This window comes from Parambassis ranga, chromosome 24 (assembly GCF_900634625.1).
Source record: "Parambassis ranga chromosome 24, fParRan2.1, whole genome shotgun sequence".
NCBI classification, from domain to species: domain Eukaryota; kingdom Metazoa; phylum Chordata; class Actinopteri; family Ambassidae; genus Parambassis; species Parambassis ranga.
In genome coordinates, this window is record NC_041043.1 from 17183110 (window position 1) to 17209877 (window position 26768).

The 26768-nt window shown below is 46.2% G+C and overlaps 2 protein-coding genes across 4 annotated transcripts in view; both read left to right on the forward strand.

Annotated features, from left to right (window-relative positions):
• The first annotated feature begins 1870 nt into the window (after window positions 1-1870).
• LOC114428461 (uncharacterized) lies at window positions 1871-4042 on the forward strand. 2 transcript variants are annotated; one of them, XR_003669585.1, is made up of 4 exons: window positions 1871-2065; window positions 2658-2930; window positions 3030-3791; window positions 3921-4042. XR_003669585.1 is itself a non-coding variant. In XM_028396892.1 (3 exons), the coding sequence occupies exons 1-3, from the start codon at window positions 1936-1938 to the stop codon at window positions 3719-3721; spliced, it is 1095 nt and encodes a 364-aa protein (XP_028252693.1). In that variant the 5' UTR covers window positions 1871-1935; the 3' UTR covers window positions 3722-3849. The 2 variants fall into 2 exon arrangements, 1 of the variants encoding a protein (XP_028252693.1); XM_028396892.1 differs by lacking the exon at window positions 3921-4042 and having other exon boundaries at window positions 3030-3849.
• Window positions 4017-26768, forward strand: part of pex7 (peroxisomal biogenesis factor 7) — a 28957-nt gene continuing 6205 nt past the window's right edge. The window contains exons 1-11 of one of the 2 annotated variants that reach the window (XM_028396894.1): window positions 4017-4058; window positions 4312-4541; window positions 4711-4806; window positions 5015-5170; window positions 5274-5331; window positions 5476-5626; window positions 5717-5794; window positions 5867-5975; window positions 17848-17954; window positions 18357-18470; window positions 19576-19631. In XM_028396894.1, the coding sequence (XP_028252695.1) occupies window positions 4752-4806; window positions 5015-5170; window positions 5274-5331; window positions 5476-5626; window positions 5717-5794; window positions 5867-5975; window positions 17848-17954; window positions 18357-18470; window positions 19576-19631 (884 nt within the window). In that variant the 5' untranslated portion in view covers window positions 4017-4058; window positions 4312-4541; window positions 4711-4751. The remainder of the gene's footprint in view (window positions 4059-4311; window positions 4542-4710; window positions 4807-5014; window positions 5171-5273; window positions 5332-5475; window positions 5627-5716; window positions 5795-5866; window positions 5976-17847; window positions 17955-18356; window positions 18471-19575; window positions 19632-26768) is intronic. The other variant, XM_028396895.1, reaches the window with a different exon arrangement.

The window sequence follows — 26768 nt, forward strand, 5'->3', positions numbered from 1 at the left end:
AGGAGGAGGAGGGTCTGAAATACCACAGAAGAAGGAGGGAAGTCGGAGAAAAGGAGGAAGAGAGTGACGGCCGTCGTGTCGTGACTGCTGGTGATTTAGTGGTAATTAATCAAAGAGGGAGAGGAGGACTGAGCAGAAAGCAAGGAAGCATGCAGGACGGCTGGAGTGTGTGTGTGTGTGTTGCTGAAGGTGTGTTTGTTGACTCAGGCGGTGATTGTTGGGTTTCAGAGGTGGTGCTAATACACCACAGCAAAAGGAAAAGGAGTTCCTCAGAGGTCTGTGTTATGACCCCCCATATCTCCACTCCGATTAATAACAGCATCTATTCAATTAAGCAGCAACAACCACCAACAACCTGTAACACTTTGTAAATATACTAAAACGAATTATGTCACCTTCTACACACACACACACACACACACACAGTTTGACACTGTAAACTTTCACCTGAGACATTCTCAGCGTTCCTGTCCCTCCTGTTAATCTCTCTGGGACTGTGATGTGGACACCTGACCGAGCGACCCAGGGAGGTGTGTGTGTGTCATGTGATTCGTTTGTGTGTGTGTGTCCCAGTCTGGCTTCAATTTTAACGTTTTTAATTAATCCTGAAGCGTATGTTACAACAGGATCTGTGTGTGTGTGTGTGTAGCATCTTTGACCTTTGACCTCTGACCATCAGACTGTAACGACTTCATCACTGAGTCTGTGAATATTTTGTTTAATCTGAAGAAATGCCTTCGCTGTGTGTGTGTGTGTCTGTGTGTGTGTAACGTGTGAACACAGCTTGAAGCAGATGTGTTCAGGTTGTGTGGATCAGCTTCGAGTATCCGTGTCTCATGAATCTATGAATAAAGCTCATACAGTCCTGAACCTCTGGCTTCATCAGACAGAAACAAGAAACTTGTTGTAGACTTTGAAATGTCCTCCGCCCTGAGGTCAGAGCTCTGACTGGTCCTCACAGAGACAGACAGACCGCCGGAGGAAGAGATGGAGGTAAGGAGGTGCGGCAGAGAGACGTGATGATCTCTGCAGACTGATGGTCTGAAGTGTGTCGGCCTGTGTTTGACTGACAGCTGTGTAAACATGGCTGCTCTCCGTCTCGGTGACGTCGCTCGCCTACATCATGTGTCTGTGTTTTTAGGGGTTTCCTGCTGCGGCAGAGTTTTTCCTCTCTGACCTCTGGAGCTCCTGTTTTTAGACTTTGGTGACCTTTGACCCCAGCGGATTTATTTAGTCTGCTAACTGGTCTGAGAAACTGACAGGGATTTCCCCGGTTTGCTGAGTAACAAATACTTTATTAGAAAAGAAAGATTTATACTCATTAGGTCACAGATCATGACTTCCTGAGTCCCACAGAGCCGGAATACATTCAGCAGCGATCCTTCACTCAAACACTGTCAGGAGTAAAATACATCTGCAGACCACAGCTTTGGTTTGGAGAGACGCTGCCACCTATGGGCCACAGCAACACACAAGCTCTTTAAACTACTACTTAATGAAGTTAATCTTAATCTTAAAACTGTAACAGATGCTGCACGCATCATAAATAAATACATAAATAAATAAACACATTAATCCTAAAAAATAGTTTAATACTAGTTTAATAAAAAACATAAAACAGAGTATAGGACAAAGATAAACATGTTAATTGGCTAAATAATAATAAAAATAATGCACACACACATACAGAGATAAAAATAATATATATATATAAATGTAATAAAAACCAAACTAAAAAAATAAAATGAATAAAGATAAATAGACAAATAAATAAACACTTGAAGAAAAGTTCCGCGATCTTTTGGCAGAATTTGTAGTTTTTAAATAACCTGTGACGCGGACTGACCGGAAGCGGAAGTGCCGTGTTCTCCTCTGTGTTTTCTTTCTGGTGTCGCTCCGCTCCGGCTGCTTCAGCGGGAGTTTCTTTTGACAGACATGGAGTATAAGCTCATCATGGCTGTATCCGGCTTCCCGAGTCTTTACGACACGAACTCCCTGACCTACCGGGACCTGAACATGAGAGGCGACGCGTGGAGGCAGGTCGCGGAGATCGTCGGTGTTCCCGGTGAGTGCTTCAAGTTCCCCCGACGTCTAAAAACACCGACAGTCGCGCGTTTGACGCCCGTGAGGCCGGTTTGAGGCTCCGACTGACGCACATGGAGCTGTTTCCAAGGAAACGAGCGGAAAAGATCCGTAACAACGTGTTTGACTCATTTTAAACACAACTAAAAGACGAAAACAAAGCGGGTCCGTCCCTTATTATGTTCCGACTGTTCGGCCGGTAAATCCCACTTCATTGGTTCCTACTGATTACTAAAAGCTGAAAAGTCATCACAAATGTCTAGTTCTTCATAAACACGTTATACTAAACTTAACAAAATGATAATGATCATTATAAGTGCGTTTCTTTCACTGCAAATGAGCTAAGCTGCCTCAACTTGTACATTTTTGTCTCTTAGTTTCTATGAAAACACACAGATTCATGCTGAACTGAATGATGAAAGACCTTATTTACACATAATGAAAACTTACAGTACAGTAATGTTGCACCTGACCTTAAAAGCTGAAGAAACTCTGTACATCTTTTTTAAAAAGCTGAAATAAATGAAAGTGTCAGCTGTTGGAAGCTCCTCTCATCATGGTCCGTCCCTCATTAGAGTCTGAGTGCAGGAGGAAGTGGAAGACGCTGAGAGACCAGCACAGGAGGGAAAGGCAGCGTGAGAAGGAGCGGCGTGAGAGCGGCATCGGGCTCCACAACTACAGGCCGTGGAGATACTCGTCCATACTGTCCTTCCTAAACCCGTTCATCGATGCCCGGGCGGCGGGAACCAACGGCTGGGCTCTAGACCCGCATCCCTCTCACGTGTCTGAGCTGGTCGGCTGCAGCACGACCACAGATGTCACCCGTAGTGACGACGACGAGAGTTACGGTGAGTGACTACGACGCAGATTTAACTACAACCTTTTATTGGTGTAGTTTTTCTCTCACTGTGTTTTTGGTTAAACTCTAACTTTATGTGTGTTTTCAGGTTTTGCTGTCGCAGATGCTACAACAACATCATCATCATCCTCAGAGTTCCTCCACAGGAAGCGGCAGTCGTCCGTCAGCTGCGACCTCATCAGGGCTAAAGAGGCAAAGACTGAGATGAACTCAGGCGCTGCGGTGACAGACGAAGGCATGCAGCCTCACGCCAACATGAAGGAGCTGTTCGAGATGATGATGCATTCGGTTACGTCTTTGGCTGCGTCCCTGGCCTCTTCACAGTCTTCGCTTCTGTCCTCAGACCAGCCGCAGGCCGCGGTGCCACCGGCCGTTGCTCAGCCTGACCCACGGGCTCGCCGCAGCCCGCTGGCCAGGCTGAACCAGCTGAAGACAGAGCAGCAGGATGGGGAGGTGGCTCAACTGTTGGTCCAAACAGATGATGATGATGATGAGGGGGAGGAGGAGGAGGAGGAGGAGGAAAACTACCATACTGTGTCTCCCAGGCTGCCCCGGGCCAGGAGGAGGAGCATCGACAGCCTGCTGGAGGAGTTTCTGAAGCGGATGGAGGCCAGGGAGGCCCAGAGGGAGCGGGACGTGGAGCAGAGGGACGATGTGACACTGTTTCTGCTGAGTTTGGCTCCAGCCATGCGGAGGCTGACTGCACAAAAACAGTCCTGGGTCAGAACCAAAATGCAGCAGTTTCTACACGAGGCAGAGTTTGGTGCTACCAGCTTTTAGTGACATTTTTATAATACTGTGTGGATCATATACTATAAGAAGACTTCTCCTGGAGATGATGATTCATCATGTATTTACAGTTTTTATAATACTTAAGTTATTATTTCCTCTGGTTTTTGTGCTGTTTTTAATTCTTCTTTTTTTATATACACAAATTATTAATCAAAGTGATTACTGTAGCTTTATTCTTTCATTGCAGGGAGGAAGAGACAGTGGGAGCATCCAGCACAGTGATCAGAATGAGACTGATCCGATGTGATGTGTTGACATTTATGCAGTTGTATGCACAAGATGATGATGATTGACTGAAGTGACGAGAAGTAAACACAACTTTAATGTACTGATGGCCTTTATTTGTTAAGATTATTTTAATAAAAACTTTCAAAACATAGAAAACGAATATAAAGTAATAACATATCTGAACTCAACACGTGGAGAAAATGATTGTTTTAAGGACTCTAAACATCCTATATTTACTGTACACTGTTGTTGTTTTAGTACAATTCTTTAAAATTAATTTTGCAAGATATATTATTAAAAAAAACACTTGACTGTATATTTTCTGAAATAATGTTTGTTTTTCACGTCAGGCAGTGCTTTTATTTTGGAAAAACAGCGACATCCGGTGGCGCATCCTCAGTCTGGCCACGCTACATCCGGGGTACTGAGTCAGCTGACCAAAACACGGAAGCGTGCTGAGCAAACCGTGTGAGGAGGGAAAGAGCTGCAAGCTATCTTCTTTTATGCTTTTATAAACTTTATAAACAGCTTTTCTTTTCTTTTCACGTCCCGACGTGACGCCGAACCTCCGCTGTTATCTGTAAGTAACGAGACGTATGAAATAATGTCCGTTCCCAGCCTGATACAGTCGTTTGAGTTCTAAACGCTGTTTAAAACTTACCCAAGGTCCGAGGGCTGTCCTTAAATAAATGACATAAACCTCTACGTGCATACACTTTTACTCACATTTAATTTACGTGCGTGAACAGAAGTGGTCCCACCTGAACACCTGGACACCTGGACTTATCTAATGTGGACCACAGTCACCCTGAGGGGAAGGCAGACAGTAAAGGAGGAGTTCACAGGTTTTCTCCAGCTCTCATTAAATGTCTGTGTCTGGACTGCAGGTTAAAGCTGATGCACATGTGTAATGTACGGTTACTGTGTTTAATGTTACTGATTTATCAATAGTGGTGGTTTTAGTAAACGTGCGTATGTTTCATTGGTCTGATGTTCTCAGCTTGAGGATGTTTCTGTGTGATCATTTTTCCTCCTGTTTTTCTGACCGTACAGACGATTTCCAGCTGGCGGCGCCGCAGAGCTGCAGGCATCAGCTGACGATGGCGAAGGTGTTCCGTAGTCCGGCTCGTCACGGCTACGCGGTGGAAGTGTCTCCGTTTATCCCCAACAGAGTGGCCTGCGCTGCCTCGCAGTATTATGGGATAGCAGGTGAGGAGAGGCACAGATGTCGAAGGACCTCCTGTGAGGCTGCAGCTGTGTCACATGGCCGCTTCAGTGCAGCTGTAAAGAGGCACCTTATGTGTGTTTGTAGGTTGTGGTTCGCTGCTGGTCCTGGATCAGACAGAGGCTGGGGTCTCTCTGGTCAGAAGGTAAACATTCCTTCTTTCTTGTGTTTGGATCTTTTGTTTTTATTCATATTTTGGAAGGAAAATCGCATTTTTCTTTTATTTTGATAGTAAACTCCCAGTTCAGTCAGCTTTAGTAATATGTGTGTGTGTGTGTGTGTGTGTCAGCTGGGAGTGGGGTGACGGTCTGTTTGACGTGGCGTGGAGTGAAGCCAACGAACATGTGCTGGTGGCCGGAGGCGGAGATGGCAGCCTGACGCTGTGGGACACAGCCAATCACAGCGCTCCGCTGAGGGTGGTCAAAGAACACACACAGGAGGTGAGACACACACACACACAGTCATTCAGAGGACACTATACGTGTCATGTGCTCATGTGTGTGTGTGTGTGTGTGTGTGTGTGTGTGGAGGTGTACGCTGTGGACTGGAGTCAGACCAGAGGGGAGAACCTCGTCGTCTCCGGCTCCTGGGATCACACAGCCAAAGTGGTGAGATCTGTTTGTTTGGTTGTAGTTTGTTTTGTTTGTTTCCTGTTTCTCACTGTGTTGTGTTTTCGTCAGTGGGACCCAGCTCTCAGTCGGTCACTGTGCACACTCAGAGGCCATGAAGGGGTCATCTACAGCACCATTTGGTCTCCACATATCCCAGGATGCTTTGCATCAGCCTCAGGTGAGCCCAGTGCACACAGGTGACCAAAAGTAAATGGACACCATGTGCAGTAAGATCTGCTGCTGATTGTTTACATTATTGATTGATTGTCCATGATTAATCAGTATATTATTTGATTATATATTCGTTTCTCTAAATCAATCAGTGCACTTGCTGGACTAACCAGTCAAATGTCCTGGAAGTGTTCCTGTGTCAGACTAACAGGTCAGACTTCCATTCAGTGATCATTGTTGCAGCTTTAGAGCAGATCATGAGGGCGGTGATGATCACTTTGTGTGTTTGACTGAACAAAATAAGCTCAAAGAAGTGATCTTCACAGTTTGATGTGTCTGTCCTGACCTCGGGGCCCTCTGACCCCTGACCTCATCACCCTTCATCAGATGCTGAATGTGAGGACAGGAAGCAGAAACATGGAGGCCGGCTGGGTGTCCACATACTTTAGCCTTATAGTGTACATGTTAGAAGGAACGAGTGAACAAGCATTGATCAATGTAAATGAAGAAATTTGGATCAAAGACTTTCACTTACTGAAAATGTATTGATTAGATATTGACCTGCTCTAACCACCAGGTGGCGGTGTTGCATTGTTTTTTAACTTGGTGCTGATTTTAACTGATATTCAGACTTTTTAATGAGCTTTTATTTTGAAAACACCTCATTTTAAAGAGGAAGTCAGGGCACAGATCAAACATGGGGTCATTGTTGGGTTCTGTCTGATAAACTCCAGCTTGGTGTTGAGTGTGTTTCATGTGAGGAAGCGTGGCGCTGAATGCAGCACAAACTCGTGTTTTTGAAGGCTGTGATTGGCTGCTTGCTTGGTCATCAGACTGTAAATAAATGAAGTCTGCTCCGACTTGTCCCAAACAGAGACAACACTCCACATCAGCCAGGAGTCAGAGCAGTTCTCCTCCCGCTCTGTCGAGGAAGTGGGTTTCAGCTCGAGGCCGGGGGAGGGGAGCTGGGATTATCTCATCCGTTTGTGAGGGAGCGCACTCTAACTTTATCTTTGGGGGGGTGCTGCTGATGGACGTGCCGCTTGGTCAGATCAGATTGTGGAGCAGCTGGAATCAGCTCTAACTAGCTGTGATGAGTTTGGGTTAATTGGTTTGTGTGAGAGCGAGCGGGCTGTCTGATGAGCTTTTAGACCCCAGAGATGATGATGCCCACATGGGACTGAGGTTAAATCCCTGCATTTAAACAAAGAGTTAAAGAAGGTCAGCAGGTCTGTGGCTGGATGGTCTGTTTGTGTGATTAGAGTTTAGGTGAAGACTTCTCTGCAGGTTGAAGTAGAAGGTTTAAAGTGTGCTGAATGAAGACGTACCGACGGCGGTGCAGCTTTTATTGTGGAGCTTTGTTTAATGTAATCGGCTGCAGGACGGTGTAGCCAGGTGTTGGGTTTGAGAGCAGTGATCAGCATTCAGATCAGATGACAGTGTCTCTGCAGCTAAACACAGAGCAGACCACCTCCATAATCACAAACCGTCACTGTGCATCACCTCCACCCTCATCTGCTGCACCATCGGCCTCAGAGCCAGCTCGGACACACAGACGCCCCCTTCAAACAGTGTGTGGTCACAGCTCGGAGCTCGTGTGTTAAAACGCCGCCTCGCCTCAAACCAGGAAGTCAGATGGTCAGACCGCCTGGTTGATGGTTCACTGCAGCCGCCTGAGGGGAAGGTGGCGAGTGGCGAGTGTCTGTGTGTCTGTGTGTGTCTGTCTGTGTGTACCTCCTGCTTCCAGTCACTTCCATTAAACAGAGTCCAGCTGTTCTCTCCTGATGGATCAGTCACTGACCCCAGCTGCTGCTTTCAGGCATCAGACGAGCAGAAGCACCGAGCAGGGCTTAGATACAGATGCTTGTATTATTAAGAAGTATTGATAAAGTGAAAGGACTGAAAGTGTCAGTTTGACCGTTAGTGGTACTCTAGTTAAAGAGTGAAGACTAAGAAGAAGTTGAAATGTGTGAAAAGTACAAACGATGCAGCAAAGTGTCAACATGACCCAGATGCTGCCGACGTCCTTCACCAAAAATCATCCGAATCATTCTGATGATTTGTCACAAACAGGAGGAATCACCAGGCGCTGAACTTTTCTGAACCAGATCTAAGCTCCAGATCTTTTATTAAACCTCTTTATTCTACACGTCAGAGATAAAAAAGTCCACACACGCATACTGTTGACCCTGAAGGAACAGAAGGGAGTCACGAGTTAGTCGATGTTCACTTTGTAAAAACAGTTCATCTTTTCTTCACACGAGGACACATGACGTACGCAGACAGCCGCCGCTCCCTGCAGCTCCAGGTTTTCAGAGGATTGTTCAGGGGACGTTTCTCATTTCTCTGTAATCCTACATCAACAGTGACTCACAGAAATGATGCATTCACAGAAAACTGGAATTTTAAACTGGATCTAAACCCTGAAAGAAGCTGACGGGTGAGGTCAGATGTCCAAGTCAGGGAGAAAAATCTGTGTTAACTGAGGCATGTATGTGCTTTTTAAATTCTAGTAATCTAGAATTTTTGTGAGCTTTAAGGTCTCCTGTCCTGAGAGACAGAGGCAGAGGCAGAGGTGTGTGTTTGTGTGGTGTGTGTCTGTGTCTGTATCTGTGTGTGTGGTGTGTGTGTGTTTGTGTGTGAGGCCACACCATCAGGACACTGAAGCACTTGTTATGTTAACTGTTTGTGTTTGTTCCATGGAAGCAGGTTGTGTCTGGTTAAATAATTGATAGCAGGCGTCCATCATACACACACAGAGCTGTCACACACACTGCTGTTGTTGTTCAGTGGTGTGTGTGTGTTCAGCTCTGGCCCCTGAGCTGTACCTGGAACCTCTTCCAGACACGACGAGCGAGCAGCCGAGCGGCAGAGAGGACAGGGCAGCTAATCCACAGCAGAGCTGCAGCCAGTTTGTTACAGTCCATGGGTCCAGCTGCAGCCTGTTCCTGGTGCTGAGGGGCTGATTCTGATGTGATTAAACTGTGGAGGAACATTTCAGATCCTCTGCTGCTCAGATGATGATTGGACCTACAGGTTGTCAGCAGGATTCAAACCATCGTTGAGTGTTTGACTTATTGATCAGTTTGATACAAAGGAGAGAGAGGCAAGCTGGGGAGACGGGTTCATGGAGAGAGGGAGGTAAAGTGAGGGAGAGCCTCATTCTGTCAGGCTCCCGTTAACACTTTATCAGAGGAACCTAAAGGCTGTGACACACACACACACACACACACACACACACTGTGGTAACAGAGGAGTCTGCTGCAGGCCTGGTCTGAACTGTAATGAGAAGATGACCAGCGATCAATAGAGAGGAGAGAGAGGAGAGAGAGGAAGGCTCTGATAACACACTTCAGTTTTTCTGAATCAGTGAGCTGTGAAAACATCCTGACACACACACACACACCACTGAACAACAACAGCAGTGTGTGTGACAGCTCTGTGTGTGTATGATGGACGCCTGCTATCAATTATTTAACCAGACACAACCTGCTTCCATGGAACAAACACAAACAGTTAACATAACAAGTGCTTCAGTGTCCTGATGGTGTGGCCTCACACACACAGACACACACCACACACACACACAGATACAGACACACACACCACACACCACACAGACACACACACCACACACAGACACACACAAACAGATACAGACACGGACACACACACACAGACACAGACACACACACCACACACAGACACACACACACACACACACACAGACACACACCCCCCCTGAACAGCTCCTCTGAGCTCCACATGTCCTCTCGGTGCTGTCAGTGGTTTTCTGACCACACAGAGTGTTTTAGCACCTTTCAGATCATCTGACTGCTGCTCACCAACACTCTGAGGCTCAGCTGCAGCAGCACTGGTGGAGCTGAATCACAGGATCTCCCTCCTGTGATAACCGTCTAACAACAGACCTGCCGTTTGTGCAGATCCACCTCACTAGTACCAGGTCGTTCCCCCTTTTCTGTGAGACATTCAGCACAAGTCTGGAAACCTCACTGAGCAGGAGCTGGTGTCAGACGGACTGACGGCCGCCGCCTTCCCATTAACCTGTGCTGTGTTTGAGTTGACAGCTGACTCGCAGGCTGGGACTCTCGGCCTGTGGTGGGGGTCTGAAGCTGGGCTCTGTGGTGTTGTTCAGTGACCCGTCATTAGCCTGGGTTGAAATTGCTTTTGTTCCCTGTAATGTCAGCAGTCGCCCCATCGTGGAGGCGATGGAGCAGGTGGAGTCAGTCCACACACAGACATGGAGACAGGATCACTGCAGCAGAGCTACAGTAACGTGTTGAGTCTTTGTCTCAGCAGTGTGTTCGTTGGTGTAAACAGGACAACAAATGGAAGTGGTTCAAACATGGGATGAGGATCAGACCTGGTCTAAAGTCTGGCCTGGACCCCCCCCCCCCCCCCCCACCTGCAGTTTCTCTGCACAAACACACAAACAAATGTTATTATCTGTAGAAGTAAAGCATCGTGTGTGTGTGAAGAGAATCTGGTGGGTCTTTAAGATGAGTTGATGATGCTGGAGAGCTGCTGCCTTATCTCCCTGTGGAGGCTTCCCCTCTGGAGGCTTTTTGTGCGGCTACTGCCACTTGTGACTTTGAGGAGAAAGAGGAGGACAGAGCTACAGGGAAGTGGGGGGGCAGATGGCGTCTCACTCTGATAAGCTTATCGGCGCTCCCCATGCTCCTCGCTGCCTCTCCTCCTCACATCTTCTGGTGTTGCTCCTCCTCCTCCTCCTCCTCCTCCAGCCCCAGCGGGAGGTGAGTGAATATCTGTGTTTGTGTGTTTAGCTTTAATCTGCCCTCCGGATCTCCTCCAGTGTCATCTGCAGTTAGAGCTGCTCTCAGCTGTGCAGCGAATCAACACAACAACAACAACAACAACAACAACAGATTTATATATTAGTTTTCACACTGTGTGTGTCACTGTGTGTCATTGTGTCCTGCATAAGGACAATAAAGATTTGTGAAATTACTTTATTAGCTTGCTTTAGAGTCACGTGACTTCAGCAGGCACGGTTAGCCAGCTAGCTGTAGCACAGCACTGCTTCCTTGGTTATGAGTGGATAATAATAAGCTAGCTAATTTAGTGTTTTGTAAACAGTGTGAAGGCTCACTGGGTTCTCACCTGTGGAAAAAAATAAAAACACACACAAAGAGAAACAGGAAGCAGTTGGAGGATTTTCAGATTCATGCACAGGATGAGCGCTCGTTGTTCGTCCACCTACCTTCTGTCACACAGCTGCAGTTCAGACTAATCTCAGAGCATAGAAGCTCCCCGTCCGTGTGACTCCTCTGCTGTTCGACGGCACGCCGGCTCTGCCAGCTCGCCTCGATGGTGGACAGGATCCAGCTGTGTGTGCGTTAGCTCCCAGTGGTACTGTACCGGTGCTGTATTACAGATAAGCTCTGGAGGTGGCTGATCTCAGCACCAATGAAAACAGTCGTGTAAGTCATCGTGCACGCGGCTTTCCATTTGAACCCGCTCTGCTGCAGTCACCCACTCACCTCGCTGTGATCACATTCAGCCTCTCAGGACGTGGTGAAGTGTTTTAAAATGCAAATTCCAAAGCATGAAGCGAAGGAGTAGCTGGAGGAGGCGCCATCAGCGAGAGGAGCCAGTTTGAAGCGACCGCAGGAACTTCTCAGACTCCTCCTCTTTTCTGATTATTCAAAGCTCAGTCTTTAGTAAACACGCTCAGCTGTCACAGCTCAGACGATGACGGTGTGAATGGGCCCAACGGAGGGATCGATATGAGCCCATCAGTGAAGTGTTTTCCCCGCAGAGTCAACAGAAATCAATAGTCTTCATGCTGCACAGTTATAGTGAATGCTTTCCACTTATACACACTCACTGCTTCATGTTCACCCTCAGGTTAAGTGTCAAGCCCAAGGACACAGCTGCGTGCAGCCAGGACCGGGACATGAGTCCCCCGCTGCTCTCCACAGCCGCACCACCTTCTCTGATGGAGGTGGTGGAGTCAGGACAGGGAGGGACCACCGGCTAATTCTCAAACATGGATATTTATCCCCAGAACCCTCACCGTTAGCTCAGGGGATTAGTCAGTTGTTAAGATCTGTGAGAAATTCATGTACTACTCATGTATACAAGTACACAGAGTGTGCAACTGGATTGATTCCAGTCCACCTCTAGTGGATCCAGCTGGATTGGCTCACATCTGGCTCAGGTCTGAACACAAATGCAGCACGTGAATCCTGCTAGCCCCGTCATACTTCCGGTTCATGGGGACAGTGTCCAGGTCGCGTACAAAAGCCGTATGTAAAAAACCGCCGAACTACGACAGCTTTGCCCCGAGTTTATTTTCCACAGGGCTACAAAGGAATAAACTGCGACACGGGACAAAAAAAACACACGACGCATGCGGTCCTACCACGGCCTGAACGCACTCTGTATATTACGAGGCGCCACCTAGTGGTTTGGAGGACAACAAACAAGCCGGGTTAAGCTGGACTGAGTGCGGACACACGTGTGTGATAGCCAGATCTGAAAATAGGTCTGAACGTATCCAGCTTAAAGGCGATCTGGATTCAATCCTACTCCAGCTGGTGTGACTTTCTCCAGTGTGAACGGGGCCTGTGTGACGTCACCCGTAGGTTTCTGAGGAGTGGCTCTATGGGAGCCTCCACCCATCGACGCGGTGGCAGCGCACGTGAAGCTGTCACCTAAAGTGGTCACGGCCATAGTAATGTGAAACTCTTATGGAGGCGCATGACTCAGTGTTGGTGTCAGCCTCTAGTGGCCGTCGCTTGGTCTGAGCGAGCTCTACTATTGTTATTATATTATTATTATTCCTCTGCTGTCGTTCTGCTTTAATCACGGCATCAAGGAAAATCAATTACAACATTAACCCTCATGCATTGTTCGCAAACACTACCCTAATGTGTTGTTCGGGGACAAAAACGTCCCCTAACTTTAACGGTTTTAAAAATATATTAGATAAATATTTTTTTGAAATTTTTTTGCATAGACCTTTTAATTAACTTCAGTTCTAATCAACAGTAGTGAAAAAATCATTTTCCCCCAAGATTTTAACCCTTTAATCACCAATTTTATAAGGGGTGGTGCTGAAAATTGAAAAAAAAACACACAAAATGGCTCATTTTTAATAGAAAAGGTGAATGTGGACTGGATTCTTTTGAACCTTTATTACAGTCTTGGTCATGTCAAACATCAGTAAAAAAATTGACTTTATTGCATTATTAGTTTTTGCACAGCACTGGATTTTCTTTTTTTCTCCCATTTTGTCCCATAGACTTACATTATAAACACACTTTTTTTGACTGCACAGCCATGGCACTAAATAATCATGCATTCTTGATTGTTGGTGGTTTACCCTGTTGGTAGGAGGTAACATTTGTGATTTTTACAGTTAACAACTTAATTACCATATTAACCCTTTACCTGCAGGCCTGTGCTCATGTAGTGTAGTTTCTGGCTTGTATATGGAGTTATAGGGAGTATTTTAGCACATAATTGTGTGTCTACACACTGTGTGTGTATGTTAGAGAGGAAGAGAGCCATTTGCACACTGATCTTGTTGTCTGTGAGTACACACAACCACAGAGTCTTCATAGTAAACAAAAACAAAGAAAGTGTTGCTATGCACGTGTGGCCCTTTGATGTCTACAGGTGCAGACTAAACAAAACAAAAAGGCAAGTGGTCTTACATGTGACCTTGTGGTCATTTGATGGTGAGAAGAGCAGAAAGCAACATGAAGAGAGGATTCACTTGTGCACAATCTCTGGAAATGATTGTGCAGCCTGGCTCTATGAAGGGCCAGGCTGTGAAGCTGTGAAGGCTGCACAAGTAGATCCGTCACTTGTTCACAAGCGAATCCTTCATTCGTTCACAAGTGAATCCTTCACTCATGCACAGGTGAATCCTCTCTTCATGCTGCTTGCTGCTCTTGTCACCATTAAATGACCAGGAGGATGCATGCAAGTCCACTAGTGTTTTTGTTTTGTTTAGTCTGAACCTCTCAGCATCAAAGGGCCCGGCACTTACTTTTAGGGCTGCAACAAATTTACTTTACTTTACTTTACTAAACTACTTTTAATACTAATTTTAGTAGGGGACTAAACTGTAGATTAGATTTGGTTAGTCAATGATTATTTATTATGTTATCAAGTTATCTATCTATGGTGTCTATTTAGTAACATGCACATGTACGTATGGTCGTGTGGAGCGCAACACACCATGGAAAAGGGGCACTTAGACCTCACTTAGACTAATTCAGTGATCTCAACTGAGACACTAACCTAAAAGTAAAGTCACTCTACTGGAGGACGTGTTTTCCGAAAGCTAAAAAAAAAAAAAAAAACAGCTATTTTACCCATCCACAACTTCAGACGCCAGAACTCCTGGATGTTTTCATTTTACATGCTTATGCATTGCCGTTGTACGTCTGAATTAGGTACACTTCACTTACTTAGTAACTTTATTTTCCTGACTTTCCTTCCCTGACAGTGTGCAAATGGCTCTCTTCCTCTCTAACATACACACACAGTGTGTAGACACACAATTATGTGCTAAAATACTCCCTATAACTCCATATACAAGCCAGAAACTACAGTACATGAGCACAGGCCTGCAGGTAAAGGGTTAATATGGTAATTAAGTTGTTAACTGTAAAAATCACAAATGTTACCTCCTACCAACAGGGTAAACCACCAACAATCAAGAATGCATGATTTAGTGCCATGGCTGTGCAGTCAAAAAAAGTGTGTTTATAATGTAAGTCTATGGGACAAAATGGGAGAAAAAAAGAAAATCCAGTGCTGTGCAAAAACTAATAATGCAATAAAGTCAATTTTTTTACTGATGTTTGACATGACCAAGACTGTAATAAAGGTTAAAAAGAATCCAGTCCACATTCACCTTTTCTATTAAAAATGAGCCATTTTGTGTGTTTTTTTTTTCAATTTTCAGCACCACCCCTTATAAAATTGGTGATTAAAGGGTTAAAATCCTGGGGGAAAATGATTTTTTCACTACTGTTGATTAGAACTGAAGTTAATTAAAAGGGCTATGCAAAAAAATTTCAAAAAAATATTTATCTAATATATTTTTAAAACCGTTAAAGTTAGGGGACGTTTTTGTCCCCGAACAACACATTAGGGGGTAAAATTTGCCCACAGTGTACCGTTGACCTATGAAAAATTTTAAAATCATATTAACAAAATTTATGTAAAATTAAGCTTATTGAGGAAAAATGATTCAATTTGTCCACATATTGACAAAGTTATGGCCAAAATAAACAGAAAAATTTCTCTCAGAGGACAAAAATGTCCCGAACAACGCATGAGGGTTAAGACTTTACACGTGAGGATGTATTATCAACACAAACCAGCAGCATCAGGGCTAATGGACGGCTCTCCTCTGTCAGGATCTGTGCACTGGCAGCAGGTGTGTGTGTGTGTGTGTGTGTGCTGTGCAATAGCACAATTTAGAAGTTGTCACACAGAAGCTTAAAAGAAGCTGTGTGAGGGAGAGCTGTGTGTGTGTGTGTGTGTGTGTGTGTGTGTGTGTGTGTGTGTGTGTGTGTTGGGGGTTTGAGCTGAACCTGCTGATACAGCAGAGATACCAGGTGTAATAGAGCGAGACCCTTTTACAGAAGTCAGCCTCTAATGTACTGCAGAATGAACACACACACACCTACACACACACAGACACACACACCTACACACACACACAGACACACACCTTCCTTTGTACATTAGCATGCAGAGCCAGATGCTCTTTGCTGCTGCAAAAGAAACACAATGTTAAACAGTTCTGCTGCTGTAGACACACACACACACACACACACACACACACACACACACACACACACACACACACACACACACACACACACACAGAGTAAAGCTGGCAGGATTCCTGCTGTGTGGTGCCAGCAGTTTCCATGCATGGCAGCCAGAGTGTGAACGACGAAGAGGACTGTGAGGAAGAGGATGGAGGGCAGTTAAAGCAGTTTTGAAAGAATCAATAAAGAGCGGGAGGATGTGGGAGGAGGAGTGTGTGACGCTGGCAGGGAGGCTTTCATTCAACGTTTGGATTAAAGAGGAGGTCCAGGGGAGGAGGAGGAGGAGGAGGAACATGATGATGAGGAGGAGGAAGATGAGGAGGAGGAGGAGTGTGTGACGCTGGCAGGGAGGCTTTCATTCAATGTTTGGATTAAAGAGGAGGTCCAGGGGAGGAGGAGGAGGAAGATGAGGAGGAGGAGGAGGAGGAGGAGGAGGAGGAGGAGGAGGAGGAGGAGGAGGAACATGATGATGAGGAGGAACATGATGATGAGGAGGAGGAGGAGGAAGACGAGGAGGAGGAGGAACATGATGATGAGGAGGAGGAGGAACATGATGATGATGAGGAGGAGGAGGAAGATGATGATGATGAGGAGGAGGAGGAAGACGAGGAGGAGGAGGAGGGAGCATGCTGACTTGAGGACAGGATTACTCTGCCGGTCAGTCGACATGCAGTGGAGCTCTTTAATCTGTCAGTCAGCAGCTGATTATTCAGATGTTCCAGCCTGTTCACCTTGAAGGGACTCCAGGGGGCGCTGTTTCTGAAGAGCCACTCACTTAATCCTATTAAGCAAATGTATGTTGTTTGCAGCTTCCAGGCAGTGACTCTGAAGTGGCCCCGACTTTAATCCATCCTGCGTCCTCAGGTCACACACGTCATCACAGAGCTGCTGGAACAGAGCGTTCACCAGCAGAGACGGTTCCTGTAAACGGAGGCCGGCAGGACCCACTGTGAGCTTTCTGTCTTTAACAAGAGTCGGGGGCTCGGACCATGGCTATGTGGACACGGAAACTCCGCCCCCTTGTAGTTCAGGAAGAGAGTTTTAAAATGTCACCGTGGTCGCCAAGAAAATGGCGGCGAGCCCTGTTACAGATGTGAGAATGTAACTTCATAAGTCCTGTTGCAGGTGAACTAACCTCTGGAGGAGGTCCGGAGAACCTGGTTCTGCTGTAAAGTTTGCTTGGTGCCCGCTCATCTACCTCCAGACTCACATTAGGAATTGGCATAAAGAGCGGTGAGGAAGAGGGAGGAGGGGAAGGGCTCCGTTTGATGATTGTCGCAGTGTTGGCAGACCCTCAACCTCTCCTCAGAAACACACACACACACACACACACACACACACACACGCACGCACACACGCACGCACACACTTTTATCTTTGTGTGAACTCTCACTGATGTTCACCATACTCCAGTCACGGAAACCAGGACTTAACTGAAGTTCTACAAACAGACCTCAAAGGGTCCTTACAGAGACCACACACACACACACAGACACACACACACACACACTCTGTTGGTTTGATGCCATAATGAAGCACTCCTGGAATGAGTCCTGGGGTTCCTCAGAGACTGCTTTATAATGGAGACACACTGTAAAAAATCCCTGACATCTGAAGAAACTGAACACAGCCTGCTCCCCTCAATTAACCTCCCCTCTGTCTGTCCAACACACACACACACACACACACACACACACCTTCATCTCCTTCTGTGTGACTCTTCGTCTGTGTCTCCTGCTCAGCTGCAGTCTAAATGACGTTAATTGAACACAGATTGATAGGTTTAGTCTCTCCACTGTAACTGTGTCCTGTCTCCTTCTCCTCCTTCTCCTTCTTCTTCTCCTTCTTCTTCTCCTTCTTCTTCTCCTTCTTCTCCTCCTTCTCCTTCTTCTTCTCCTTCTTCTTCTCCTTCTTCTTCTTCTTCTTCTTCTTCTTCTTCTTCTTCTTCTTCTTCTTGAGTACTGCAATGCAGCAGTCTGAGCGGTGTTAGTGCAGAGCATGCTGGGTAATCCTCTCCTTCTGTTTCTGCTCTTTAAGGTGACGGGACACTCAGAATTTGGGACGTGAAGGGTGCAGCATGTCGACTGGCCGTCCCAGCGCACAAGACAGAAATCCTCAGCTGTGATTGGTGCAAATATGACCAGGTACCCCCCCCCCCTCTTCCAGCTGCATAACGAACTGAAGGTTTAATGTGAATGAATCAGCACAAACCAGCAGCTTTATAAATACATTTGGTTTTTATTTATTTTATTTATTTTGCCTTTTTAGAAACAATTAGTTTTTCTAACTGTATGAGGTTAAAATGCATTTTAGCCCCAATACAGCCTGTTTTTCTTTTCCTATTTTAGGATCATGTTTGGTTTGAGTCCATCTCAAAGAGCTTCAATGAGCTGTGTGACGGCTTTGAGCAGATTAGTTAAAATACCTGAATCTAAATGTTTGACTGGTGTAAAATATCTAACAGTTTACAAACTATCATTATCCACTTTATTCCATATTTCCATGATTGTAATGTATAATGAATGTAACTGTGTGTGTGTCTGCAGAATGTCGTGGCCACAGGCTCCGTCGACTGCACCGTGTGTGTGTGGGACCTGAGGAATGTCCGACAGCCTGTCAATCAACTGCAGGGACACACCTACGCCATCCGCAGGGTCAAAGTGAGGACACACACACACACACACACACACACACACACGCACCCCTTCCCATCTGAACTCTGGTTGGTCCCTACAAAGACATATACTGTACTCACATGTTGAGTGTGTGTGTGTGTGTGTGTGTGTGTGTGTGCGCAGAGATGCAGTGTGAGACCTGACAGCATCAAAACACCCACTTGAATGGACCTAATAAGATGCACACACAGACATTATTAGAGAGTGTGTGTGTGTGTGTGAGAACAGACAGCTGCAGGGGAGTCCCCCAACCTCTACGCTGTTACTCATATTAGTCAACACACACACACACACACACACACACACACACACACAGTGAAGCTGAAAGCGAGCCATCAGCCAATCAGGCGGCTCAGAGTTTTCCGGGACAGGTGTCACTGATTGATCGTCAGTGTTTGCAGATCTGTCGGCTGCTATTGATTTACAGGAGGGAGCAGACAGGAGGCGATCAGCAGCAGGAGAGAAATAAATAAACTGCTGCTGTCCTCGTCTGAATTCAAAGACGTTCTTTCAGAATAGAAGTCGGGGCCTGCAGCGCTGTGTGTTCTGAGGAACTGCTGAGCGACTCTTTTCCAGCCTTCATGTTGGAGTCGGAGCTCCGTCTCCTAAAAAATGAGGCTGAGTGGCTTCAGGACTGGACGGAGCTTTTCAGGTTTCCTTCAGCTCAGCAGTTGGAGGATTGTACAGAGTCGTTCCTCCGCCCGTCGGCTGAGCACTCTTAAATGAATATACATCTGTAAAAATTAATAAAATAAATACAAATTAAAATCATGATTACTTTAAAGTGAAGGGAGGAGTCCTCCTGCAGACCTCACACAGGGGCTGTCGGGAGAAAGATGAGGAAGATTTTCAAAATGCAAAAATCAATCAAACAAAGCATTAAATAAGTCCCGAGTGTTTGTGAGGGGCTTCTTAACTGGAGCTTAAAAACTCCCACAGGGTAAAAAGGAGGAAGGCTTTAAAGGACATTTATGCTGGTAATGAACTGTTTTTGACCCTTCGTTCTCCAGCCGTTGTTCTTTTAATTCTGCATATTAACACACAAACAAAAAGAGTCTTGTTTTAGTAACAGTCTCTTCTCTGCCTGCAGTTTTCTCCGTTCAGTCAGACGGTGCTGGCCTCCTGCTCCTACGACTTCTCTGTCAGGTAAGAAGAAGAAGAGTTTCCTCCTGTGTGTGTGTGTCTGTGTGTTTCTGTTTGTGTGTCTGTGTAAAACATGAGGAGTGAAATGTCTCCTCTCTGAGATGCCGTCTTCATTTTGTAGTAATGATCCATGGAAATGAAGAAGCTTGTAAAAGGTTTAATGTGTTTGCACAAGAGAAATATGGAGGAAGCTGAGGCTGTGACAGACGCCCTGCTGAGCTCATCATGTCAGTGATTAAGGTTTTACTGGAGCCTCATGTCTCTGTGTCCTCAGCTGCGGCGAGCTGCTCTCTGATTGGATACCTCAGAGTTTCTACATGCAGTAGATCAGACCTGGGCAAAGCACGGCCCGCGGGCCACACCCGGCCCGCTTGCGTCTTCAATGCGGACCGTGGACCGTGCACACAATATTAAACAAAGGCAGCTATTGAGCACGGCATCACCGCTAACATCTTTCCAACCCTGCAGCGTGTGTCAGAGTGACTTTAAAGTTCAGACAGCAGCTCACAGTCTTTAGAACGTCAAACAGCGATGACGCATCACTGCAGGTGAAGCTTGATGACAGAGAACAGAGAGTCAGAGGACCTCAGCAGGTCGCTGTGACTTTAAGGAGGTCTCCTGACTGAAGTGTGTGACTCCTCTGGAGGTTCAGAGACATGTGGAGCCAGAGTCCTGCTCCTTTTCTTTCAATTACCAGACACAGTGGATGAATGGTGTCGTCCTCCAGGACGTAATGAGGAAGGACTCTGTGATAATGTGTGATCAAATGAACTGGTGTGTGAGATGGTGAGAGTCTCTTTCACTGAGCTGCAGCGGCCGCGTTAATAAAAACTGTAATTTCAAGGTAGACGGCACCTTCTGACGCTGCTTCTTAATCGCATGTCCCCCACCTCCCTCACCTCTCTGTGCTTCTGTACTCCACACGAGTAAAAGCTGCTGATGAGTCCGTCTCTCTGCACGCCTGTTAGAGGCCCACAGGATGGAGGAACCACATAAAGGACGGCTGGGGCTTCACACTGCCCAGCCTTCAGTATGACTGAAGTCCAGTCCTCAGTTTTCTTAAAGGTAGAGTAGGAGGTTTTAAAACTCAGTGAGAGTCAGCCAGATTTAAAGTAAACACACGCCCCTTTCTCTCGGAGCTCACCCTGAAGCCACGCCTCCAATCACATGGACGCCATCACCTGAAGACGAGCTGCGGTCTGTGACTTCGGCCATCATGCACGTACCTCTCTGGTGCACAGAGCAGGAAGAGAGTGACAACCAGCCAATACTCCTACAGGGTCCACCCGGAGGATTGATGATGTTTTTATGTTTTATAGCTTCAGATGATTCATATTCTTCGTTTTAATGAGAAACTGAACTAATCGGTTGCTATCGGATTGTAAAGAGAAGTTACACTGATTTAAGCTGGCTGAAACAACTGCGCCCCCTGTGGTCGTGTGAAAAAGTGCATTTGCTCCATCATGGAGGTCTTCTGAGGAAGCACTTTGTGTGTTTCCGGTCAGTGGAGGATTGTTGTGTCCTTGTAAGGTACATGTGACTATAAGTCACTCCTTTATGAAGCAACAGTTGACATGACTTCCTCACAGGACTCTGACTGGTCCGAACCAAACATGGTTCAACAGGAGCTCACAGCTTGATGAAGATGAATCTGTAGGCCTCACAGATGTCTGTCTCCTCAGCACACGGCTCAATTCAGCCTCTGCTGTAGCAGATGAGCCACGAACGCAGTGTGAAAGGATGAGTGATGGTGGGCTGAAGGAGGGCTGATACAGAAATAAACACCTGCACTTAAACATGTCAGACGGAGAGAGAAAAAGCTTCGGGGAAGGAAGCAAAGACGGCTGGAAGATGAATGTGTGGAGAGCCCGCTCCATGTCAAAGCCTGTGTTTTATGGTTGTATTGATCCAGGCTTTCATTGGCTGAAATACTCTATGCTGAGTACTGATTTCATTATAGGCACACGCACAAAGAGGGACATTACCACCTGCCAGATCCTGGCAGACCGGCGCCTGCGGCTGCTAAGCTCGTTCTTTAGATAAGAAAACAGCGTTTGCAGTAATAACCCACAGAAGAAGGCCGCAGGCTGCAAACACAACATTCCCAGCATGAAGACATAATTCATGACAACACATTCTTTATGTGAGAGAGAATACAGACACTGCTTTTCTCAAAGATCATCTCACTCTGTGAGCTGAGTGTATCATCACGTCCCTGCAGGGAGTCTGCAGGCGCCGCTCATCAGCTAGCTTCAGTTACCATCCGCTAACCTGTATGCTACTGTACGCTAGAGCTGTTAGCAAGGCCACCAAAGGAGTGGGTGTGTGTGTGTCTGTGTGCTGCTGTGACGTCAGGTGAAACTACTTTTTCGTGGACGACTCATTCATCAGAGAACTCTGTATCCTTGATTTAATCTCCTTTATTAACTGGCCTACTGTCCGTTCTCTAGATAATCCCTAATCCATTCTGAGATAATCCCTAATCCATTCATTACTGCGGTGAGAACATGCTTTTCATCATCTGATGTTATCTTATTAAAACAGCGTGAATGTGCCGGAGCCAGAAATACTAATTAGCAGCTCCGTGTGTGCGTGTGTGTGTGTGTGTGAGTGTGTGTGAGCATCACATGTGTTTGTTTTGTGTTGCACAATCCAGACAGATGATTATCACCTCTTCTAGAATTGCATCCAGGCAGGGCAGTGTGTGTGTGTTAACCCTGCAGGCTCTGATCACCTCATTAGCAGGACGTGCGTCTCTTTACATGGAAAACCGTCCGTCTGTGCAGCTCGGAGCTTCAGCTGAATGTGATCAGGAAAACAAACGGCCTATAGAAGGCTTGGAGGGGATCGATTATGAATGATTGTTCAAGCTGAGCTGCACGGAGCTGGTCGCACCACCTGCAGTGTAAACACACCTGCTTCTCTGTGTGCTCACACACACACTGCTCTGTTATATATGGTCACCTGTGCTTCTCAGCCTGTCTGCGCTCTCCTCCTCGTTGATCGAGTTTCTGTGAGAAGAAGCCGTGAAAGATGCCTTCAGGTTCAACTGGGATATCCCAACACCTTCAGTCTGCAAATAACTCAGACTAGTGTACACTGGAGTCACTGTCATGTGCTGCACGTGTCTGTCAGAACTCTTCACCCTTTCTTTTATCTGCTTTATGGCCCTTCGTATTTAACCCTCTAAAGCCTTAAACCCACCATGGCGTATGCTTCATAAAACTTTAAACTGGACAGCACAGACCAGCGAAGAGTTAACCAGACTGAACTTTCTGGTGGTCCTTGAATGCATCGTGCACAGTAACATGAAACATACGTTTCAAATATTTAACCCTCTTTATGCCACATGCCTGAGAGTTCAACCAGCAGGAAGCCATGATGGAGTCACATGACCGACACTCAGAGAGCGTCTGTCTGACCACCTGTGTGGATGTACACACTGATTCTAGTTTATTATTTCTATGAGTTTCCTTTGTGTGTTTGAGTTCTCTCTGCTCGTAGCCATGTGTGTCACACACAGACTGCATGGGTTCAAAGGGTTAAAGCTATACTTGTGGTGGATGGAGTTGGCACAGACTGAGGTCGTGTTTTCATGTTTGCTTTAGATAACGTGTACTCTCCTCTCACCTGTGTGTGTGTTTGACTGTTAATATTAATTTCCTGTTTAAATTGAAGGCATCAGTGACGTCGGCGGGCGGAGGGATCAGGTCCCGCTCTTTACAGTTCCTCCTGCTACTCTGTTTCCTCCGTCACCTCAGCCTCTTATCTGAAACATGTGGTGTGTACATGTTCTCCTCTGGTGCTTATGTTCATCCCAGCAGCCTTTTTTCTGCCTTCCTCCTGTGACTTAATGAGTTTCATAGCTGGCAGGTGAATGGACGGTTCCACAAAATGCAACACAAAAGCAGCTCAGTAATTACCTACCATGGAAACTGAGGACAAAAGAGTGGAGGCTCATTTATACAAATAACACATGTTTGTCTAACTGGGACACTGTCATCACACGCACACACAGACACACACTATAATCTGAATCTGACGCACAGGGAGAACATACACACATTGGTCCGCTCTAGTCTGGACTAATCCAGTACTCAGAGCTCCTTCTCCTCCATTTTGCCCGTCTGATGTTCCTCCATGTTCCTCCATGTTCCTCCATGTTCCTCGCGGGTCTCATTGGAGTTTCCTCTTTGACCACTCCAGGCCAGTACGATCCTTCTGGTCTAGCTCTCCGCGACAGAAGATCCAAACCTCTCCTCTCCATCTCTTCTGAACCTCGTCTGTCTTCTCGCTCATTCTCCATTTCTACTTTCTGGACTATCTCACCTGAAAGTCCCAGGCCTCCCCCAGCTCTGGTTAAAGCCTGCCTCTGTGCCCCCCCTCACCACTGCCATCATCCACTCCTCACTCACCACTGGAATTGTTTCTACCCCCTTTTCGGTCTTCAGAGCTCTGCAGCTCGGACCATCACCTGTACCCCTCCATATGCAGCTTCACTGGCTACTACACTACTACAACATCCTCCACATTTAAGGCAGTCCACACCCTGACCCTCCATACCTGTCCGACCTCATCCACATCGTCATCCTCCCTCGTTCCTTTAGATCCGTCTCCACCACGGGGAGCAGGACACTCTTCACCACCTGACCTGATCAGAATTATTTCTCTCCTCGTTTTAAATCCAGACTCACCTGTTTAACATTTCTTATCCCACTTTCTGCTCTGTTCTTATTTTTTATTTCTATGTTTTTGATCTCTTGTTGTTGTTTTGTGTGTTTATTTGTTTGTAATTTATTGTCCGGCGTCCCTGCATGCTGAGAAAGGCCCCTACACAAAAAGTGTCATTATCATTATTGTTATTCATTCATTCATTCATTCATTCATCAAGTAAGCCCTGATCGGCCCTGCTGCTGCTGCTGCTGACCCCGCTGAGGCCGTTTCAACAAATCAATCAACCAATAATTCATCAGTTAACCAATAACTCCCCTCCTTTGTGCTGTGGAAATATAAAGTCTGAGCGTTGACTCAACACATGCAGCCTGTCAGGGCCGCTGTTAGCTGCAGGATTATTCATGTTATTTATGGCCCTGCAGCTCGGTCTGTTTCCAGCATATCGCCTGCATTACAGATGATAAATATGAGCAGTGTGGTTATGCTTACTTTGCTTTATACAGATATTGGCGAGTGAATTATTTCATGGTGCTTTTATGATCACCTCCATCATGTAGTAAATCTCCCCGTCCTTTAATGCTCATTACACTGTTGGATGCTATAAGAGTATTCTTTCGATCAGACCAGTGTGTGTGTTTTTACCCTGACATTCGACTGCTTCCTGCAGTCTTCCTCAGAAGTCACGTGATGTTACCGGTGACGTGTCTGCCAGCTGATTTTATGCAGGTTGTGGCGCCGTTCTCCCACTACTCCAGGTAGTAGGGGAAAAGCGCCACCTGTAGTCCGGCTTCTTCAGCACTGTGTCCCAGGTGTGGGACAGCAGTCTGGTCTCCTCAGTACAGTGTTCCAGGTGTGGGACAGTGTGAATGTCCCCTCGTCCCGGTTCTCTGTCTCGTCTTAATCCAACGTTTGAATTTGTTGTCCTGTTGTCCTTTGTTGACTGTAGGAAGCAGTCGAAACATGTAAAGGTAAAAACACAAAACACTGGTCTGATCGAAAGGAATGCTCTTATAGTTAAAAAGGTGAAGACCAAATGGATGGATAAAAAACTGAGACCAGTTTGAAGTGGATGTTTAGTGATGTTCCACGTTCACTGAAAGGGTGTTATAGATACAGTATCTGTAGATCAGTGGAACCCCAAAAACCTGCCGACACCACAAACTCTGAGTTATCCAGTGGTGCTTGAACACACCAAATAAAGATCTGGCTGCACAGATGAATGAAGCAGAGTGTCATCTGCAGAGATGGAAGTTTGAAAAGTATCGGCCCGATACTTGGACTCAAAGCGGTCCAGTCCTGTTCCTTTAATCCCACCAACATGCTGCAGGAAAATACAGTGATAAGGGTTGAAAGCAGCACTGACAGTGAAGTCGTTGTCTGAGAGTGTGAGCAGATTGTCTGGACCTTCCTTCGACATCCTGACAATACTCTAAAATCCTGAGTTCTTCATCAGCTTTCTGCTGCAAGTCTTCTTTTCATCCAGCGTTCAGACAGTTTATTTTTATAAATCAAAAACAATGAACTATTACAGAACACACACACACACACACACACACACACACACACACACACACAAAAAGCACCAGCAATGATTTACACTAACAACTCACTCATTCAATATGTAATATCTCTCAAAGGCTGACGCTCCCCAGACACCCATCGCTCATTGTGTGCGTGTGTGTGCGTGTGTGTGTCTGTGTGTGTGTCTGTGTGTGTGTATTAATACAGGCCTAATGGAGCCCAATGGGAGCTGCAGTGTTCCCTCTGAAAATGATTTAATTACATTTGCAAAGTGGATGAGTCTGGAGGGAGTGTTTGCTGCGTCAGGCCTTTCACACACACACACACACTCCGTCAGGACCAGGAAGAGAAACAGTCTTTCAATTAGTCTGATTGGCCGCTGCAGCCCGGGGTCTGGAGGCGGTGTTTTATTGGCTCTCTCTTTCTCTCCACTTATCTCTGCTGTTCTCTTTCTTCTTTATTTTTCATAACCTCATTTTCTGGATTGCCGTCTCGTGCTCGTCCATTTCTCTGTACAGCTCTGGAGAAGTGTCTCTCTGCTTTTCTCTGACTCATCGTCCTGCCTGTGTTACAGGAAGGACGTCTTTTAGAGGCAGGTGCATCCTCAGACTGACGTCTGGTTTCTTGGCTTCAGTTTGTTTTACATGCATTACATTACATTACTGTAAATAACAACAAGCCTCTGAGCTGAGTGCAGGGAGGTCTCCCTGTGAACTCTGAAGGCTCTGCAGTTCAACTCCTCCCCTCCCTAACACACACTGTGGAGGTTTGTATTTTGACCTCCTGCTGCAGGAAGAACTGCCTGGCTCATAGAAAATGGACACTAAATGGTTAAACATCATAAAAATCAAAGAGATCAGCTGAGACCTGCACTAAGAGGCACATCCTGAACACCATCCTCAACATGCAGAGTTCAATAAGTTTATTATGTTTTGTCTATGAGGC